Genomic DNA, 20,526 nt, shown 5'->3' with positions numbered 1-20,526 from the left:
TGATGGTCAAGACATGGAAACAACCCAAGTGCCCATCAACAGACAATTGGCTTAAGAAGATGTGTACGCACACACACCCACACACACAATGGAATGTTACTCAGCCATAAAAAAGAATGAAATATTGCCATTTGCAGCAACATGTATGGATCTAGAGAATATTATACTTAGTGAAGTAAATCAAAGATGAATACTGTATGATATCACTCATATGGGGAATCTAAAATATGACACAAATGAACTTATCTACAAAACAGAAATAGACTCACAGACATAGAAAACAAATTTATGGTTACCAAAGGGGAGAGGGAGGGAGGGAGGGATAAATTAGGAGTATGGGATTAACAGATACCAACTACTATATATAAAATAGATAAGCAACAAGAATACTCAATATCATATAATAACCTATAGTAGAATATAATCTGAAAAAAATAACTGAATCACTTTGCTATACGCTTGAAATTAACACAATATTGTAAGTCAACTATACTTCAATTTAAAAAAAAAGTGGCTGCTACGTGTATAGTGTACATGCTAGCCTCCTTCCTTTTTTCCAACAGACTCTTTTCTGCAGTGTCTTCCTTATTTCTTGGTCAACCTCCAAGAGGTTGGAGGTTGGAGTGGCCAGATGGATGGTCTGTGGCTACAGGACCCTCATTTGCTCTCCGGCACCTCAGTTTCTAACTCTGCCCCTCTCTAAAGGTGGGCTGGCTTATCACTCATAGAGCCTGTTGTCTTAATGCACATGCTTTAGGGTCAGACACGCGCAGGTTCTAATCCCAGTCCTGGCTGGGTGGTTTTGGGCAAAGTCGTTTAGCCTCACAGAGTCTCAGAGTTCTTGTTTGTAAATGGAATCACCCTCACTCAGCTTACCTGGCAAGCGAGGATCACAGGAGATAATGGATGTGAAAGCTCGCTGTAAGCTGTAAGATGTTCTTCAAGCATGCAGGGTAATATGCAAACAACATGGGCCATTGCTATTGGTTACTGCATGTCAGGAACTGTTCTAAGGCTAAACCAGCCTTAGATTCAACCTTCCCAACAACCTTACAAAAAAGGATTCCAATTTCACAGCTGTTTAAACTGGGGCTCAGGGAGGTTAAATCATTCGTCCGAGGTCACTCAACTAATCAGTCTTCAACACCCCTTAGGCAGCTGATCAGAAGCTCACGTCTGGTGTGTGGATGGGTTTGTTTTCACTGGTGTTATGGACTGAACTGTGTTCCCTCAAATTCAGGTTGAAGCCCTAACCCCATAATGTGACTGTATTTGGAGACTGGTCCTTTAAGAAGGAGATTACATTAAAATGAGGCCATTATAGGGTGGTTGTGGTTTTAACTGGTGTTGTTATAAGAACAGGAGATTAGGACACACAGCTAGACACCAGGAATGTCTGCATGTAGAAAAAAGACCATGTGAGCACACAGCAAGAAGGTGGCCATCTGCAGCCCAAGGAGGCCTCAGGAAACATAACCTGTGACAGCTTGATCTTGGACTTCTAGCCTCCAGAGCTGTAAGAAATACATTTCTGTTGTTTAAGCCCCCCAGTCTATGGTACTTTGTTATGGCAGCCTTAGCAGACTAATACAACTGGCATTCCTCAATTGCAGTGGGTCTGTCCTGCTCTGACATTAGGCAGAAGGCTCAGTAGCAAGGACCCCATGTCAGATTTGTTTCCCCATTCCCTCCGCATCCCAGATAGGGATGTGCTCTGGAGCTTCTCCAAAGATGCTCAGGCCAAAATGCACAAACCTTTGTCCAGTGGACCAGATGTGGCCCCCAGATGGTCTTCTGGTTGTTTTACATTGTCTCTGAATGTCTTTAGACCAGAAGGGTTTTTCCAAACTTTTTTGACCAGTATATACAGAAAGACAGACATTTATATCATCACCCAGTAAACACATGGGATTCATAATTGAAGCAAGTGCTCCACCAAATAAGACTTATCTTACTGAGACTTACCTTTCCTAGTCCTATTTCCTATTTCTTTCCTATTACCTATTCCATTCCATTAAAAAAAATACTTGTTGAGACGCACTAAACTGATTTCACAACTCAGTGATGCGTCTCAACCCACAAGTTGAAAGACTGTGCCCTAGATAGGACCTGGGCTTCCCAGTCTGGCAAAAGTCCCACTGTCTTGGCGACTTGTAATACCTTGGCCCTACCCTTGTTTGCTCTGCCTGCCCAGGTTAGGAGCAAGAAATTGAGGTATAAGCTAGAGGTGTCCAAATAGCAGCTCTGAGAGAGCAGGCATATGGCTCCTGCAGGCATCCAACCCGGGCCTTGCCGACCCCATGATGGGCAGCTATTTCTAGCTCCAGGATCCTCCTAAAAGCCAAGGAGCCAAAGACCTCTCTGGATCCTCCAAAGGCTCTCAGTCTATTGCCACTGTGCTCCATGCCAAGCCCCTGGCCTCCAGAGGTTGGTGGTGGTGATGGTGATGGTGATGATGATGATGATGATGATGATGATGATGATGATGTTAACGGGAGCCACTTGTACAGCCAAACTTGCAAATACTCTTCTTGCACAAAGTACACATTCCACTCTCACAGTAACATTATCAGTGGGTACTATTAGTATCCGCATTTTACAGATGAAGAAGCTGAGGCTCAGAAAGGAACTTATTCAAAGTCGCACAGCAAGTTGTGGCGCTCAGATTAACCACAGTGCTCTACTTCCTCCAGATGAGGCCCTGCAGGGAGCCCCCCACCCCTAAGAAGCGCCTCCTTCTCCCTCTGATACTGCAGCCCGCCCCGCCCCCAGGCCCCTCACCTGCAGGACTTTGCCCTGGGGACTCTCGGGAAACAGCAGCACCTGGTTATACAGCGGGTCCAGCGACTTGCGAGCGACTTTGGTCTTCTTCTTGGCGATGCAGATGCCGTTCTCTAGCAGGTAGGCTTTGATGTAGGCCGCTGGGGACAGAGGCCAGCAGGATGAGTTCTAGCCTGAGCCCCAAATGCTGGGCGAAGGGCACAGCAGAGGGACCCGCTGCTGGGGATCACAGTCCCCCCAGGGGGTCTGCAGAAGGGGCAACAGGGGCAGGTGGGGGTAGGTGGTGGGGTGCAGCCAGGGTTAGCTGGGGCCTACTCGGCCCCCTCGGGTGGTCCTGCCTGCCTCCCCCTTCCTTTGCTCACCCTTTCCGTCTCTCGGTCCCTGGCTTGCCCACCCTTCCCGGGCTTACATACTCGCGGCTGACCCATTCACTCAGATGTCTGCTGAGCACCCGCGGTATTCCATGAGCCCTACCAGGCGCTACGGTAGAACCATAAGCAGGAAGGACAGTCCCTGCCCCCCAGGAGCTCAGTCCGGCCGGGAAGGCTGACAAGGTCAACGGACAATTTCAACTGGGTCTCCAGAAAAAATCCTAAATCATCAGTCACACAAGAGTCGCTCGCTTTGGGACTGAGGGATCCCCCAGGGCTGGACCCAATTTTCTCTCTTCTAGACCCAGACGGCCCTCAGGGCATCCCCCCGACCTCCACCCCCCACCCTGCAGACGGGAGGGCAGCCTCCACACCTGGCAGTGTCTTGGAGCCTGGCTTGGCCGTCAGTCCCCGAGCCTGGATGATGTCCACTTCGAGCTGACCGTTCCGCTCCTGCAAGCCGATCTCCACATCCCCTGCAGAAGGCCCCAAGAGCTGAGACTGGGAAGTGGCTTGGAAGCTCCGTCAAGGACTCAGCTCCTTCTCTCCGCTGAGGGATGAAATCCCTTCCCCCTGCTCCCAGCCCCGAACAAGACCAGAAGCAACTCCCACACCAAGCGCCCGGGCTCCGTGGAGCGCCTGGCAGGTAGGAACTGCGCTCCAGGCTGGGTGCTCAGCAGACGGAGCCCAGGCAGAGGGGAAGGAAGGAGGGAGAGACACGGGGCTTCTGGTGGGGACCCCCCCAACATTTGGAACAGGTCTTGGGACACTCACCCATCGGCGTGGTGGCCAGGGTCTGGCGGCCCACAAACTGTGCTGGCCCCATGCTGCCCAGGAAGTCACTGAACTGGGCGTCCGATGCCAGGCAAACTCCCCCATAGTTAAGGCTGCAAGAAGAAAGGATGAGACAAAAGCAGACGTTCCCAGGGGCCGACTGAGGACTCTGATGACTCAGGCAATCAGCTCCAGAATGGCCCTCATTCCACAGCGATTCTGTCCACATCCATCACCCAGCCTCAGGCAGACCGCTGTCCTATCTCTGCCTCCGTTCTACTTTAATGGCCCTAAAATCTCAGCTCTGACTCCAAAATTCCAGGGCTTAGCTTCTGTGTCCTGTACCTTTCCCTGTCCTACCTCTCCTCGCCGAGCCTCAGGTTCCCCCTCCATGAAATGGGTACGGTGACACCCGCCTCTCGGGGTGGCTGTAGGACTCACGGGAGATGATGTTTGTCAATGCCTGGCTCTATGGGTGAGAGCTGTGACACTCAAGTGTGGTCCAGAGACCAGCAGCATCACCCGGGAGCTAATTAGAAAGGGAATTGAGGCCCACTCCACTCCCCAGCTGCTGAATCAGCAACTGGCTTTTAACACAGCCCCAGAAGACTTGTTTGCACTGGACAGTTTGAGATGCACGGCGCCAGTGGCTCAGCCTCCGAGGTTCGCACTTGTTCTTGCCATAGAGCTGCCCAACGTCCACTCGCCTTCTTTTGGGAACAAGACCTCAAATCTCCTTTGGGGAGCCCCTTCCCCCAAGGCATTGATTCCCATGGAGCAGAGCAGACCTGGTTCCAGAGGCTGGCGTAGGCTCAGCCTAGCCAATCAAGCCGTTCCTTCCTTAGCCAGTGACTGGCTCAGAGTTGGGCGTGTGGCCCAATGCAGCTCACAAGAATCTGCCCGGGAAGATTTCTTCGAACTGTAGGAAGTGAGAAGCTCTCTCTTCCCATCAGATTTGAACCTGAGACAGAAAACTGGAGCCTCTGGCAACTCTCTTGCTGCTGTCTGGAGCCCATGAAGGAAAACATCACACAGGTGGCACTGCGTGACCTCCTGGATCAAACTCTGCCTGAAGCAAGAGATACTTTTTTTTTTTAGTTACGTAAGTCAACAACAACAACAATTATTATTATATTATTTTGCTGAAACCAATTTTAGTTTTTTCTTTCCCATCTCCTAAGTCTGTTGTATTTAATGAGATCAGGCACTAAGTACCATGCCTGATGTGCCCCTATTACCTTTAGGAGCAAAGCATTCTCATAGGAACCTTGCCACAAACAAAGGAGGTTGGTTTTGTTTTGTTTTGTTTTGACTTTATCAGCATTATTCAGATGAGGAAGCAGGTTCAGGCCAACCTAAAGCCAGAACTCACAGGGCAGAGTCAGCACTTGGATACCACACTTCTAAGGCCAACCTCAGGTGACTTTCTACCTGGGCATGTTCCAAGAGTAACAGCTAACTTTTAATAAGCACGTACTGTGCGCTGGGTTTCACAGCAGCAGCCAGGGGCTCTTTGAACAGGAAGGGGAGCCTGCCTTGGGCCTCAAGGGCACTGCACACTTTGTTCCCCAGCCTGAGAGCAGCTGCCACCCTGCCCCCAGCTCCCTTCTCAGGGAACCTGCTGGGCTCTCGGCCTTGAAGGAGCAGGAGGAGCATCCAAGGGAGGTGGGGGTCTGTGGTTCCACTCCGAGGGTGCCCCCTTCTGCTTCCAAACCACTCTGCTAGTCTACCTTTTCCCCAGTTCTTCAGAGAGAACAATTCACTCACGGTCTTCTCTGCCTGTACCCAGCTCTTCACACCCTAGACATGCTCCTTGGTGCTTGAACCACAGCTGTCTGCCTTTACACCTCATTGCTAATTCACAAAACCTCACAGTTGGCAAAGGATATACCTGCTAGCTCTGCAAACAGTTACAGGAAGGTGTCCTCCAACCCAGCAGACTCCCTATTTCATAGATTGGAAGACTGAGGCCAGGAGTGAGAAAGACACCTGTCCGAGGGCTATATGATGGCAGTGCCTGCTACTATACGAGGCCACTGCCCAATTCATGTCACCCAAGACTATTTGACCTTTATGTATAAAATTCCAAGCAAGCTGGGGGAAGAAACAAGAGAAGACTCCGTGCACAAACACCTTACCATTCTGCTGAGCAAACAAACATATTGCCCCCAAAGAAACAACTAAAAAAGACTTCTGTCTTCTTATGAGGCACAACCAGTCCTCTACCCACCCACCTTGGGTTGTGGGAGCCCAGGGGTCATCAGAAGAGAGGAATCACTGCTGGCTGCAGTGGCCCAGAATGGACCAGGAGAGGAGAATTTGAACTGGGGGCCAAAGGATACACAGGGTCCAGCAACAAGGGGAGAGGAAGGAAGGTCACCTCCCACATACTATCTTCTCTCTATCCTGACCAGAGTCACCAGCAGAGGGTCCTGAGGTCCTCAGGATGGTGAAAGCACAAGAGTAAAGGTGCCTAGTGAGGAGCAGGAGAGAGTAAGTACTTCTCTCTCGCCCAGGAGGGTGACTGAGACAAGGCAGGGGCAAGAGAGTCTAGTTCAGGACCTTGGAGAAGGTCTATGTTGCAGGTGTATACAATGTCACAGAAGACAGGAAAGGACAGAGATCCAGGAAGAAAAGAGGGAAATCAACTGTTTTAGGCTTTTGGACATTGAGGAGAAAAGGACTGTATTTAGCCACGGATGATTTATAATAGTAAAAATGGAAACAATCTAAATATCTGACAGTAGAGGAATTATAAACACGTATTGGATTAAAAAAAAAAAAAGACAAGAATAAAGGAGCCTGGCTGGGTGCAATGACCAGAAACACCTGCACTGAAGTGTGCATGAGCAAAATACAAATGTCTGTATTAAGTCATTGTCATTAAGCCGTAAGTCATTGATTGAAGAGGCTAGTTACAGCAACTGGTTTGACTAATGAATGCAGTGACCCTGTCCCCTGGCCAGAGCTGATGGACCCAGGGTCAGACAGCTGACCCAAGCTCAGTCAAGCAAAGACTCTCTCTGGGAAATAAAAGAAAAGCCCGGAGACCAGCAGTCACGAGAACTGAGCCGTGTGAATGGCCTGTCCTCGAAAAGAGCCCCAAACTACGAGCCACTCAGTCCTGTCCACCCGGTTCTTTCCTCAAGCATGTGAGATGTCCCAGAATCATTCCAACAGATTCTGTTTTGACTTAAGTTATTGGCAGAGTCAATGGAAGGATAATAATTTGAGATTTTAGCCTGAGTACTTTTTCATTTTCATGATTTCCTACTACCTGCTGCCACCCTTTCCCCATTCAGGCAGGAGTCACGGTATCCTAGGTCTACTGCCTCAGAGAAGGGATGACCCGGTAGGATGCAGAGAACAAGACAGTCAGATTCTTAGCTTTTGAGTTTCAAATCTAAGAAGCAGCAGTCTTGGAAGGAGAGGTGCAAAACCTGGCTGTCCTGCCCGTGAGTAAACAAACCAACCCCAAATCCCCAGTCTGGGAGAGCAGAGGGAGTCAGGCAGGGAGGGAAGAGAACGGAGGAAGGTCTGGGTCCCCAGGCTGGGCTGGTGGTGCTAAGGGATGATGGGAAACTCCACAGAAGTTTGGGGATTCTGAAAGCAGAGGGGACTCGTGCCCATCCTTCTTATTGGGTGGAGCTGAGAAAAGGGCGCCATGCTTTGCAGAAATGTTGTCTAGTGTCCTGTCAAATGACTCTGGAGCATCTCTGAGGCTCTGTGTGTCCCTCCACGCCCTGGAGAGGAGCATATGTTCCCACTGCACCTGAGAGAGGACCAAACTAAGATATGGCAGAGTAGTACTGGAACCCAGGCAGTCAAGCGTCCGAATCTATTACCTCTACAATTATGCAACGGTGTTATAGAGAAGTATGGAAAAAATAACTTAATTACCTGGGGACAGAAATGGATACCCGCTATTCTTGCAAACCCAAAGAACCTGAATTAACAGCACGAAAGCTAAGACCTAGACTCGCTCACAGCTGGTGACCTGGCCTTTCCTCCACGCCCGTTTCTCTTCCACCTCAGCCTCCTGAGGGTCCGGAATCCATTCTCTTAGTAGGGTCTGGGCTCTAAAAGCTCGAGAAATAGCGGTACCTCGTGGGATCTGAGGCACTGAAGGGGCCCAGCCCCCCAAGGCAGAGCAAGGCCTTCTGCAGCCTGAAACGGAAAGTTTCCTCCAACATCGTCCTTGTCTGCCTCAGTTCCTGGTGGGATTGTGAGCAGACAATGGGGACCTGGCAGGCCTGGTAACTAGCGGTAATTGTTTATAATATCTGGGTGGCGGCCTGATTTCCCATCCCAGGGTGCCTCGCTGGCTGCCAAGGAACCAGGCTGACGCCCCAGAAACCCTGAACAGATTGTCCCATCCTCCACGGGGCTGGAGGGAGGAAGAATAAAGTGGAGGTAGGTCCCTGCTGGCCAGGGGACCAACTGCATCAGAGACCCCGCTCCACCTCGGGGACTTCCCTGGAGAAGGACGGAAGGCAGAGGATACAAAGTCAGAGCTGATCCTACTCCTCGCTGGCCAAGTGCCTGCTGTGTGACCTCTGGCCAGCTGCTGGAGGCTCTGCACTTGAATCTTCTTACCTGCAAACGAGCCCACACCTACCCTAGAGACAGAGTGCAGCCCTTCCACTGCTGGGTGCCTGTGCTGAACCAGTTTTAAATGTTTTGAAAATCTCTGCTTATAGGATCCATTCCCAAAGGGGTAGGAAAGAGCGTGCTGAATCGGTAAATGCCACATACTTGCTGCTACTTAGACCATGCCTCATTCAGTAGGAACTCAATAGATGTTTACTGCCAAACCCTTGGGCTGTCCCCAAACTGGGAAAATACACTGGTTGAGACTGAACTCGGCATAATACAGACCTTGGGTTCCAGGGCTGTGCAACCTGAGGTAAGTTTGGTAATCTCTCTGAGCTGCATGTATAAAATGGAAATAAATTATAGTCACCTGGCTGAGCTGTTGGGGAGAGTCAACAGGATGACGCAGGCAAGGTGCTTAGCAAAGGGCCTAACACACAGCATGTGCTGAATGAATAAAGGATTGAGACGCTGTGGCTAGCGGGTCCCTGCTGCCTGGCCTGCGAGAGCCTCTTCTCCTTCTCTGTGGTGTTTTCATGGCACTTCCAATTCCAGACCTATTAGGAAGTGCAGCATCTGGATGCCTGAGACAAAGCCCAGGTCATCTGGGGAGGGGTGGGAGGGGGAGCAGGGTGGCTACAGCAGCTGATTCTTCCAAGGGACACATGCCACCAGGCAGAGGCAGAGACCTGAAACAGGATTAAAACCTCTGTTCTGCTGGCCTCTTATTTTGTGTTATTGGTGAAATTAGATTTCCTGCCTTTCAAATCCTGTTAGTTTTGTTTGTGGAGCTGAAACCCATTTGTCTTTTATTATTAACCTTTGAGCTCAGTTTGGCCTCTGGTTTTCCCATGTTCTCAGTGGTTAAAGAAATAATTGGGTTATTCGGGGGTTTTGACTTCTACTCTCTTTTCCAGATGGATCGCCTGTTTCAACTCATCAGAAATTAAAAGGCGGCCCAGCCCTCGTGGTGAGTATGCGTTATGCGGTTCTGAAAGGTTCACGGGCTCTCTGTCCATCCATTCACCACCTGCCCCTACATGTCCATCGCCTATCCATCCACCCTCCCACAGCCTCGCTGAGCCTGCAATACAGTCAGTCCTGCTGTAACGCAAAACATACATTCCTAAAAACCACAGTGCAGTGCAAAGTCCTGCAGTCAAACACAGAGCTTATGGGGAAAATATGGTTAGGGGCACAACACCCAAAAAGTGTATCAAAAAAAAAAAGGACAGGGACATAATAAAAAAGGTGGCACAGTCTTATACCTGTAAGATGGTTAAGAAATGCATAGATACTACAATAAATATGGTGCTTTACCTTGAAGACAGCCTGACGCTTGCTCTTGGAAATGAGTGTCAGCAGGTCTACAGTGTGAGTTACTGCAAAGTGGTGACGGAGGGCTGCCTGAAACGGACGGGTGGGAAGCTGTAACGCCAGGTGTGTGTGTGTGTGGCGGGGGGGCTGAGGGAGGAGGAAGCAAGGAGTATGTTTTGTGCATTCCTAAATGGGTGCAGTTTCCCGAGTTCACCTCGTGTTTCTCGTGCATGAAATCACACCTGAGCAAAGGCGAAATTTATATTGTGCTCAAATTATTCCAGAATACTTCAATCGCGTTGGAACAAATTTGCGTTTTCAAAACACGCACTGCAGCAGAATTGACTGTATGCCAGGATACACAGCATCACACAATCCTGACTCCAGCTTCTCAAGTATTCAAGACATTCCCAAACCTACCCCTCCCCCAACCCCGGGCCACGAGAGCGTAGCTCCTAGGCATGAAGCCAGGGATTTATTTTTTATTGATCAAAAGCTTGCCATGAGCCAAGCACTGATAGTACTAAGTTATCCATATTAACTCATTTAAACCTCATTTAACAATGCTGTGCAAGCTAGGTACTTATTATTAATACCCACTTTCCAGAAGGGGAAACCAAGGCACAGAAAAGTTAAGTAACCCGACCAAGATCACGCTGCTGCTAAGTGGCAGACCTGGGATTTGAACCTGGGAGTCTGGTTCCGGGGTTCATCTACTCTGCCTCTCTGCTACACTGTCTCTGTGTCCCGAGGGGACCTTAGCCTTGCCCAGGGCAGAGCACAGGGATTTGCAGTCCACGCTTTGGGGTCAGGCAGTCCTGGATCTGAATCCTGATTCCCCCCACTCACTGGTTGTAGAGACACATTCTTCACCACTCAGAGCCTGGGTTTCCTTTTTGGTGAAGTAGGAATGAACAATGATAGGCCACCCTTGGTGCTGCTGTAAGTATTCAATGAGATGAATGCCTTAGAACAGAATTTGGTGCAGTCAAGTGCTCAACAAATACTGGTGCTTATAAAACAGAAGCAAACAAATTCCCATCTCCTAGCCCATGGCCACATCTGTCCTGCTTGTCCTTTAGGCACGATGACTGCTAAGTAGCAGAGGTGGGAAAGGGAAAGGGGGTTCTGACCACCCACCCATCCTCCTGGGCCTTTGGTGATGACTGAAGCAGCCTTGACAGCAAGCCACCCTGAGGCCGGGTGCAGTGGCCCTGCCATCGGCTCACACTCTGCTCTCCAGAGCTGTGGGCACCGTGACCCAGACACCACAGGACAACCAGGGGCAGAGGGAAGGAGGAGGAGGGGCACCAGCAGCCAGCCCGGAGAGCTTCGCGTTTATGGGGAGGATGCTGGGACCCTGGGTCTGTGATGAAGGAGGCTGGGGAGGGGCGGGGAGGAGAGGCAAGTGTGTGTATGTACTTCTGCACGTAGTCTCCACCTATTACTCATCCAAATTTGTGGGGCATCTCCTGTGGGCCAGGCCCTGTGCTGAGCAGGCACCAAACTCAGTGTCTAGTAGGACAGACAAGACACACATGTGACAAGTAAGACAGACTGCTGGGTGCTGTGGTGGGGGAAGAACAGGCTGTGGAAGCTGCTGATGCAGCCAGAGGAATGGCAGACCTGAGCCGTTCCACTTCCCCTGCCCACTCCCAGGACAGACATTGCCAAACAACCTCAACGCTCCTGCCAGGCCCAGACCGCACTTCAGAATCCTTCTCAACACAGCACTCCAGGAAGCCACTATCAATTAGCTGAAGTTGGCACATGAGATATAGCTTATGTTCTTAGCTGAGATCTGGAGGAAAAATGAGTCAGAGGGTAAAGAGGGAGCAGGGATAGGAAAGGGAGTGCCAGGTAGAGGGAGCAATGTATGCAAAGATCTGGAGGTGAGACGGCGGGAAGTGTAAGAGGTTCAGTGGTGGAGCAGGGGGCACACAGCTGCGGACTGGGGGAAGCTGGCAGAATCCAGAGGAAATAAGTGCTGAGTGACAGACTGTGCAGTTTAGACCAAAAAGGAGACTTGCAGGTATCCAGGCAAGAGTGATGAGTGGCCTCACGGCTGGGGGAGGGGAGGGGAGTGGATGGAGTCAAAGACAACTAGGAGTGAAATGGTAGAGCCCAATCATGGACTGGATACGGAGTGCGAGAGAGCAGGAGGTGTCTGGGAGAGTCGTCTGGTTCGGGCAGCTGGGAGATGGTGGCGCTGTGCACTCAGAAAGCACAGCAGACGCTGCTGCTGTCCCCCACATCCCCCAAGCCTCACCATGTCTGTGCTCAGTGACTTCTAACTGTTGGCACCCTCATTCCTCTGGCCATATTTCTCTGGGCCCCAAGAAATTTCTCTGGTCTCCAGAGCCCTCGTTGCCACAGGAAGGGCAGGAGAGTTAAACATGAACATCCATCAACCAGTAACCGATGAGAGTGGGAGTATAAATATCCCAGCTCCCTGGCCTCCCAGGAAATGACTCTCAGGCACCTGTTCCACACTGACTCCTAGAGTCCCCATCAGGATTAAGCTCCGGATGCCCACAGTGGCAGCTGGCTTCTCAACACACATGTTATTGGATGCCTCCCCTGCCCTCTCTCTCTTATTGGCCCCTCCACCATGGTTTTCCAGAATCACCTTCCAAGTAAACTGCTTGCACTCAAATCCTCGAGTAATGGAAATAAAAACAAAAATAACAAGTGGGACCTAATGAAACTTAAAAGCTTTTGCACAGCAAAGGAAACTATAAACAAGACAAAAAGACAACCCTCAGAATGGGAGAAAACATTTGCAAATGAATCAACGGACAAAGGATTAATCTCCAAAATATATAAACAGCTCATGCAGCTCAATATCAAAAAAACAAACAACCCAATCTAAAAATGGGCAGAAGACCTAAATAGACATTTCTCCAAAGAAGACATACAGATGGCCAAGAGGCACATGAAAAGATGCTCAACATCACTAATTATTAGAGAAATGCAAATCAAAACTACAATGAGGTATCACATCACACCGGTTAGAATGGGCATCATCAGAAAATCTACAAACAATAAATGCTGGAGAGGGTGTGGAGAAAAGGGAACCCTCTCGCACTGTTGGTGGGAATGTAAACTGATGCAGCCACTATGGAGAACAGTATGGAGGTTCCTTAAAAAACTAAAAACAGAATTACCATATGACCCAGCAATCCCACTACTGGGCATATACCCAGAGAAAACCATAATTCAAAAAGACACATGCACCCCAATGTTCATTGCAGCACTATTTACAATAGCAAGGTCATGGAAGCAACCTAAATGCCCATCGAAAGACAAATGAATAAAGAAGATGTGGTACATGTATACAATGCAATATTACTCAGCCATAAAAAGGAACGAAACTGGGTCATTTGTAGCGACATGAATGGACCTAGAGACTGTCATACAGAGTGAAGTAAGTCAGAAAGAGAAAAATAAATATCGTATATTAAGGCATATATGTGGAATCTAGAAAAAGAGTACAGATGAACCGGTTTGCAGGGCAGAAATAGAGACAAAGAAGTAGAGAACAAATGTATGGACACCAAGAGGGTAAAGTGGGGTGGGGGATGAATTGGGAGATTGGGATTGACATATATATATACTAATATGTATAAAATAGGTAACTAGTAAGAACCTGCTGTACAGCACAGGGAACTCCGCTTCACTGTACAGTAGAAACTAACACAACACTGTGAAACAACTATACCCCAATTAAAAAAAAAATCTTTTGAAACTTGTTTAAAAATAAATAAATAAAAATACTACCTTGCTAAATAGCAAAAAAAAAAAAAAGAAACCTGAGATGATGCATTTCTTTTTATTCTTTTTTTTGGCCATGCCACGTGGCATGCAGGATCTTAGTTCCCCGACCAGGAATCGAACCTGTGCCCCCTGCAGTGGAAGGGTGGATTCTTAACCACTGGACTGCCAGGGAAGTCCCAAGAGATGCTGCATCTCTAACAAGCTCCCACGGGATGCTGCTGGGCCGTGGGCCACACTTTGAATAGCAAGGGCTAAAGCCACTGTAACTGGTATCGTGTAACCTGGAGCCCAAGCATTGTCACAGGCAGAATGGCCCAACCCTTGTGGGGAGCCCTTGTTCCCCAGCCCTGAGAGCTGGCTGCATGCAGCATTTCCAAAGTTCTCTGTGCCTGCCCTTTGCATCTCTCACCACACTGCTAGTTGCGTGGTCAGTGGAAGGCAGGGTCTCTGAGATGCCCGGCCCAATTGTCTGGCACACTGTAGGTACTACATGAAAATCCACTGTAGGTGCTAAATGAAAACCCCTGTGCCCACTTGCGGGAATAAACACACCCGGCAGCACCAGGGGCTGCAGGCTGGCGGGGGCTCCTCAAACATGCCGGCTCCCTATAAGCCTCAGCTGGGCTGGCAGGAGCCCAGGGGGAGGACGGTCACACCCCCTCCTATTTCAGAGCCTGGCATCTGGGTCCTGCCAGTGCCCCAAATACCTCCAGAACAAAGAGGAGGCTGACCACAGCTCAGTGTCCCCACCTGTCCCTTCCACTTCCCTTCCTCACCCAGGTGTTGGGGGAAAGGGGTAGCACCTGGCTGGGCTCCACCAAGACTCAGCCCCTCTTGGGAGGGCAAGGCTCTCCCCTCTCCTGGACGAATCACCCTCCAAAGCACCTGATCCTTCCTCAACTGTCTCAAGACACCCACCGCAAACCTTTTAATAATCATAATCATCACAGCCAACATTTATCCCGTGCTTATCCTGTGCTAAGCACATTCTAGACACAATTATAATGGGGGTGGCTCACTCTATCTACTAGGATGCAACTGGCCACAAGGAGCAAAATACTCAACTTACAGTGGCTGAATCAACAAACAACAATACCAACAGCTAATAATAATAATGCTTGCTATGTGCCAGCCACTGTTCTAAGTGTTTTACATATATTAACTCATTGAATCCTCACAACAAGTCTATTAGTGATCTGTACTATTATGGACCCCTTTCTATAGATGAAGAAACTGGGACCAGAGAGGTAAAGTAACTTCCCTAAAGCCACACAGCTCTTAAGCAGCAGAAATAAGGCTAAAACCAGGGTTGTCCGACTCCAGAGTCCTGGCTTTGAACACGTCTGTAATATAGCATACTCTCTGGTCCCTTAAATCACATGACAGCAAATGACAACAAGAGGCACCTCCTAAGCACCTGTCGTGTGCAGGCATCATCTCATTTCTTCTTCACGACACCCTCCTATGCTGCTCCCCTTGGACAGGTCATGTGGTCTCTCCGAGCCTTCAGCTCCTCTTCTGTAAAATGGGAATATGGGTTTGACCCCCTGCTGTTGTTCATTGCACCATGTTGCCGCCCCCGTGACCTGGTCTTCTGACCTGTCTGCAAGGCCAACAGACGAGATGTTTATCCGCCTCCTTAAAGCTTAGAGGACTAGAGACATGCACAAGGCCATTCAGGGGGTCAGTGGCCAAGCCAGGACTAAGTACCCAGATCTCCTGACCCCCTGAAACTCAGTAGGGACCCACTGCTACCCAGATGCCTAGAATATCTTCCTCCAAGTTTTGCTGCCTTGCCAAGTTTCTTAGGTTAAAGCAAACATTTGTTCCCTTCTTCTTCGTCCTCCTCCTCTCCCTCTCCCTCCCGCCTGTCCTCCTTCTCGTCTCGCCCTCCGGAAAGTCTCCCTAGGAGGTGGGTGGACCAGCAGCATCCGCCAAGGCAAGGCCATTCAGAGACCGGAGATGCCCCGTTTAGGAGGGGCGGAGGGGGAGAAGGCTTTCAGGCGGCAGAGCCCCCAGCTGCGAGGCAGGGCCAGAAACAGGAGGGGTCAGAAGGTGGCAGCTGAGCCCCAGCCCCACCCCCCAGAGGCCTGGCTGGGTGTCTGGCCTTGGACAAGCCACTCAGCCAGGACTGTCCAATGGAACTTTCTATGATGACGGAAACGGTCGACATCTGCACAGTCCGATACAGTTGGTGCTGGACACATGCTGCTACTGAGCACTTGAAATATGGCGAATGCAACAGACGAAAAGAATATTTAATCTTAATTCATTTACATTTAAATAGCCACATTCGTCCAGGGTCTATCACACTGGACAGCAGGGCACTTAACTTTTCCAAGCCCCAGTCTCCCCTTGTGCTTGACAAGGATGGTGATACCCCTGTCCTCCTTGGCCGAGGACGGCTGAGACAATGAAGCGATGGGGTGCTCTGGTACAAGCCCCAGCTGAGAGTCGGGACTCCTGGGTTCCAGACCTATTAACGTGCTGTGTGATCCAGGCCAAGCCCCACAACCTCTCTGAGTGCCCTGGTCATCTGTACAATGAGGAAGTCACTTTGGATCAAAGTTTCCTTGCCAGGGATGGGGTTTAGGAGAATGTAGGAACCTGCTATAGTTACACGAAGTGTGTTTGTATGACTGTGCGTGTAAGAATGAGTGTCTGCGGGAGCTTCCCTGGTGGTCCAGTGGTTGAGAATCCGCCTTCCTATGCAGGAGACGCAGGTTTGATCACTGGCCGGGGAACTAAGATCCCACATGCCTCAGGGCAACTCAACCCGTGCACCACAACTACCGAGCCCAAGCACCTCAACTAGAGAGCCCACGTGTCGCAAACTACAGAGCTCACGTGCAGCAACAAAAGGTCCTGTATGCCGCAACAAAGATCCGCGTGCCACAACTAAGACCTGATGCAGCCAAAAAAATAAGTAAATAAAATTTAAAAAATTAAAAAAAAAAAGTGTTTGTTTGTGTTAGGGTGCATATGTGTATATTTATCAGGGGAAAGCAGGCTCAAAGCTTTCCCAAAATTCTCAGAAGGGTCCATGATTGTTCCAACAATGAGAGCCCCAGTCTAGATTGGTCTTCTCCCAGGGAGCCTTTTAAAAATGGAATTCCCAGGCTCCACTCTCAAGGAGTGTGATTCAGCAGCTTGGACTTGGGGCCCTGAGATCTGTATTTGTAGCAAGTTCCCAGCGATTCTGATGTACAGCTGGGGGAGAGAAACACAGGCAAGGAGCCAGTTGGACCTAATGTTTTATGACTTGATGTGTGTGAAACTCCTCATCAAGCAGTAGTACATATTTTTAAAAACCAATTGGGATTTAAGGAACTAAGAGAGTAAAGAGGAAATAACAACGATCCTAACAAAACCCCTTCCAACCCCCTTCTTCATTTACTGACACTGCTTTGCCAGCCACTGTGCCATGTGCTTTATAAATATTAACCCATTTAATCCTCATAACACCCCCTATGAGGTTGGTAGTATTGTCCCCATTTTACAGACGAGGAAACTGAGGCACAGACAGGTGACCTGCTCAGGATCACACAGCCAGTGAGCGGTGGAGCCAGGATTGAGATCTAGACAGTTGGGTACCAGAGTCCATGCTCCATCACACTCCCTCAGAGCATCCTTGCTTCATCACTTCCTTCTGAGGATGAGGATGACCCAGGAGCCCTGAGTTAGCACCCCTCCCAACCTGAGGCTGACCCAGGGATCCTGGAGGGCGCTGCTCTGTCCCTCCCGCCCCATCCCACGCCCTAGATAACTGCGGGCCCCACACTCACTTGCCCTCAGAGCCGTAGCTGTTCATGCTGTCCTCGATGGACTCGTGGCTGGCCTGGCGCAGCGTCCTGCTGGGCATCTCCACTGCCAGGCCCGTCTCCGTGCTCCTCTGGATGGCCCCCTTCAACCTCCGGCTGTCCCCTTCTGGGCAGAGTGGCCAAGAGAGATGGGGGGAGAGACATGGGGTGGCAGGGGACAGAGAGACCAGTCCTCTGGTTAGTGTTTCAAAGGCTGGTGGAGGCCCAGCTTCGGCCTCTACCATCCCCATCCCCAGTCCATCAACCTCCTCCCACCACCGGCCTCACTTGCACCCACCCTCCCTGGGGCAACCCTGCCCTTTACACCCACCCAACAAACAGAAATCACATGAGTTCTCTTAGCTGGCAGATTCATTTACATGTACTTTTTTTTTTTTAATTGAAGTATAATTGATTTAAAATACTGTGTTAGTTTCAGGTGTACAGCAAAGTGATTCAGTTTTTTTTTTCAGATTATATTCCACTATAGGTTGTTACAAGATACTGAATATAATTCCCTGTGCTATACAGTAAATCTTTGTTGCTTATCTATTTTACGTATTGTAGCTTGTATCTATCTGTTAATCCTATCCTCCTAATTTGTCCCTCCCTCCCTCCCTCTCCAATTTGGTAACCATAAGTCTACGTCTGTGAATCTGTTTCTGTTTTGTATGTAGATTCATTTGTATTATATCTAGATTCCACATATAAGTGATATCATATAGTATTTGTCTTTCTGTTTGACTTCACTTAAGTATAACATTCTCTAGGTCCATCCAACATGTACTGTTTCTTGAATTCACTTCTTCCCTGCAATCTTCTCCAATTCATTTCCCTCCTTCTCTTCAGCTACTATTTACCAAGCACCTACTATGTGTCATATTCTCTGTCAAGTGCTTTTCATGGATTTAGACCAGGGTTTCTCCACCTCAGCACAACTGGCAATGTGGATGCATTATTGCTTAGCTGTCAGGCACTGTCCTGTGCATTGTAGAAGGTCCAACAGTATCCCTGGCCTCTACCCACTAGATGCTAGTAGCACCCTCCCTCCAGTTCAGTCATGGCAGTCAAAAATGTCTCCAGACACTGCCAAATATCCTCGGTGGGGTGGCGGGGAGCAAAAATCACCCCTGATTGAGGACCACCGATTCAGACCACTGGCACCCTGCCCAGGTTTAAATCCTGGATCTCTTTCTACTGGCTGTGAGACCTTGGGCAAATTACTAGTCTCCCTGTGCCTCCATTTCCTCTACTGTAAAATGGGAGAGCAGGGTTATTATGAGGACGATGGCCCTCTGCCCTTCTATTCCCTCTCTCTGATCATCCTCTCCCATCAGAAGCTCACACCTTCGCTTCCACTCTGTGATCAAACGTTATCTTATCCAAGCTCTCCTTGATCATCCCCTGGCCCCTCCCACCCCCCGCCCCTCTCCACCCAGCGCCCTGCTTTGGCTTTCTTCCTGACACTTACCACCCCGACATGTTCTACACTACTGGTCTATTGACTAGCTTCCTCCAGGCAGAAGGTAAACTCCGTGAGGGCAATGCATTTCACTGTGTAGCATGTTGAAGCCCCAGGGCTGAGAACACAGTCCAGCCATTGTAGGTGCTTAATTAATAACTGCTGGATGAATGGGTGTCTGCCCTGAGACTGGTCTTAATCCTCAGCCGCCCAGAAAGTGGCTGCTCCTGCCCTCCCAGCTTTCGCACCAAGAACTTGGGATTAAGGCACAGAGAGTAAGGGACTGGTCTGTGCCGTAGAGTCAGAAGGCGGGGGTGGGGACGTGCGGCGGCGTTTGACCCTGGGATGGTCTCTTGGCTCCGTGCTCCACATCCTTGTGATCATGGCAAGCTTTACATCTCCCACCACCCTGGAGGGACTGTGGGTTTGCTAGGGGGGGGGCGGATCTTTAGTGGGACCTTCCCCATCTCCCCACAGAGTCCGGGATGAGCTGACAGACCCCAGGGCCTTCACCAGTGCTCACTGACTGACCCATCAGGGGAGAGAAGTGCCACCCAAACCCCACGATCCTGCTCAGCAAGAGGATGGGAGCTGGGTCTGTGTGCCAGGAAACAGGGCGAGGCCAGGATGCCTCCTACTGGTCTTCTCCTGGCTTCCCTCCTCCCAACTCAATGATGGTGTCCCCTTCCTCCCTGACTTGCAGGCAGACAGACAGACACGTGCACACACACGCAGAGATACAGATGCTCTGTGTGTGCTTCTCAGAGAGTGTGCCCACATGTTCGTCTCCTACATATATCTGCGTAATTCAGACACAGATGTCCACAAACTCAGAAAATCACACACACACACACACACACACACACACACACACACACACAGGAAAATGTGAAAAGACACAGTATGTTAACGTATGTCTAAGTGTCTATATTTGTGTGTTGCCATGGGTCTCCACACATCTGTCATTCTGTGTTTCTGAGGCTAAACGGGCATGTGTGTCTGGGCATGTGCCAGTCACATGCAGACACGTGGCCGTAAGAAGTGTACACCAACCCACTCAAGAAAGCACACAGAGAAACCGACACAGCGCGCGTGTATGTGTGTGTATATGTGTGTGTGTCACCCTGGGTATTTCTGAACATGTGGGGGAATGTGCGTGTCCCTGTGTCTGTTTCCCGTCATTCCACACTTTGTTCTTTCCCTAATTTGTATCTGAAGTCCCCCCTCCCAACATTTCTGTTTCTCTGTGTATAGCAGGGTCAGAGGTACAGAAAGACTCAGAAACGCACACATGCTCACTCAGAAACACAGACTCACTCACAGGCACAGAGAGACATCCCTCCAACACACACACACACACACACACACACACACACACACACACACACACAAGCGCAGTCACCTCCAAGGACAACCCCCTCCTTACAGTGGGGATACAGACCCACAACCTGGTTACCCTGTAGGCAGGCTGCAGATACCTTGCCTGGGACCTTCCCCTCCCCACCGAGCCCTGTTCTGGAGCCCCACACTGGCTCATCCTCACTCAGCAAGGTCTGACACATTTCTCCAGGAAGCAGGAGGACCAAAGCATGACAAACAACTCAGTCCCTAAGGGGGCTGGGCGGGGGGAGGTTTGGACAAGTATGGTTCA

The 20,526-nt window shown here is 49.9% G+C and overlaps 1 protein-coding gene across 3 annotated transcripts in view; it reads right to left on the bottom strand.

Moving 5' to 3' along the window:
• RIMS4 (regulating synaptic membrane exocytosis 4) overlaps positions 1-20,526 on the bottom strand; it is a 64,423-nt gene that overhangs the window by 6,092 nt on the left and 37,805 nt on the right. For all 3 annotated transcript variants that reach the window (XM_082430238.1, XM_082430239.1, XM_082430240.1), the window contains 4 exons: positions 17,399-17,537; positions 3,927-4,039; positions 3,527-3,628; positions 2,782-2,921 (listed from right to left, as the gene is read on the bottom strand). In XM_082430238.1, coding sequence (XP_082286364.1) covers positions 2,782-2,921; positions 3,527-3,628; positions 3,927-4,039; positions 17,399-17,537 — 494 coding nt within the window. The remainder of the gene's footprint in view (positions 1-2,781; positions 2,922-3,526; positions 3,629-3,926; positions 4,040-17,398; positions 17,538-20,526) is intronic.

Source organism: Balaenoptera physalus, assembly GCF_965194825.1.
Source record: "Balaenoptera physalus genome assembly, chromosome: 16".
NCBI lineage: Eukaryota > Metazoa > Chordata > Mammalia > Artiodactyla > Balaenopteridae > Balaenoptera > Balaenoptera physalus.
Note: the sequence above shows the minus strand (reverse complement) of the source record. Positions and strands in the feature narration are given on the sequence as shown.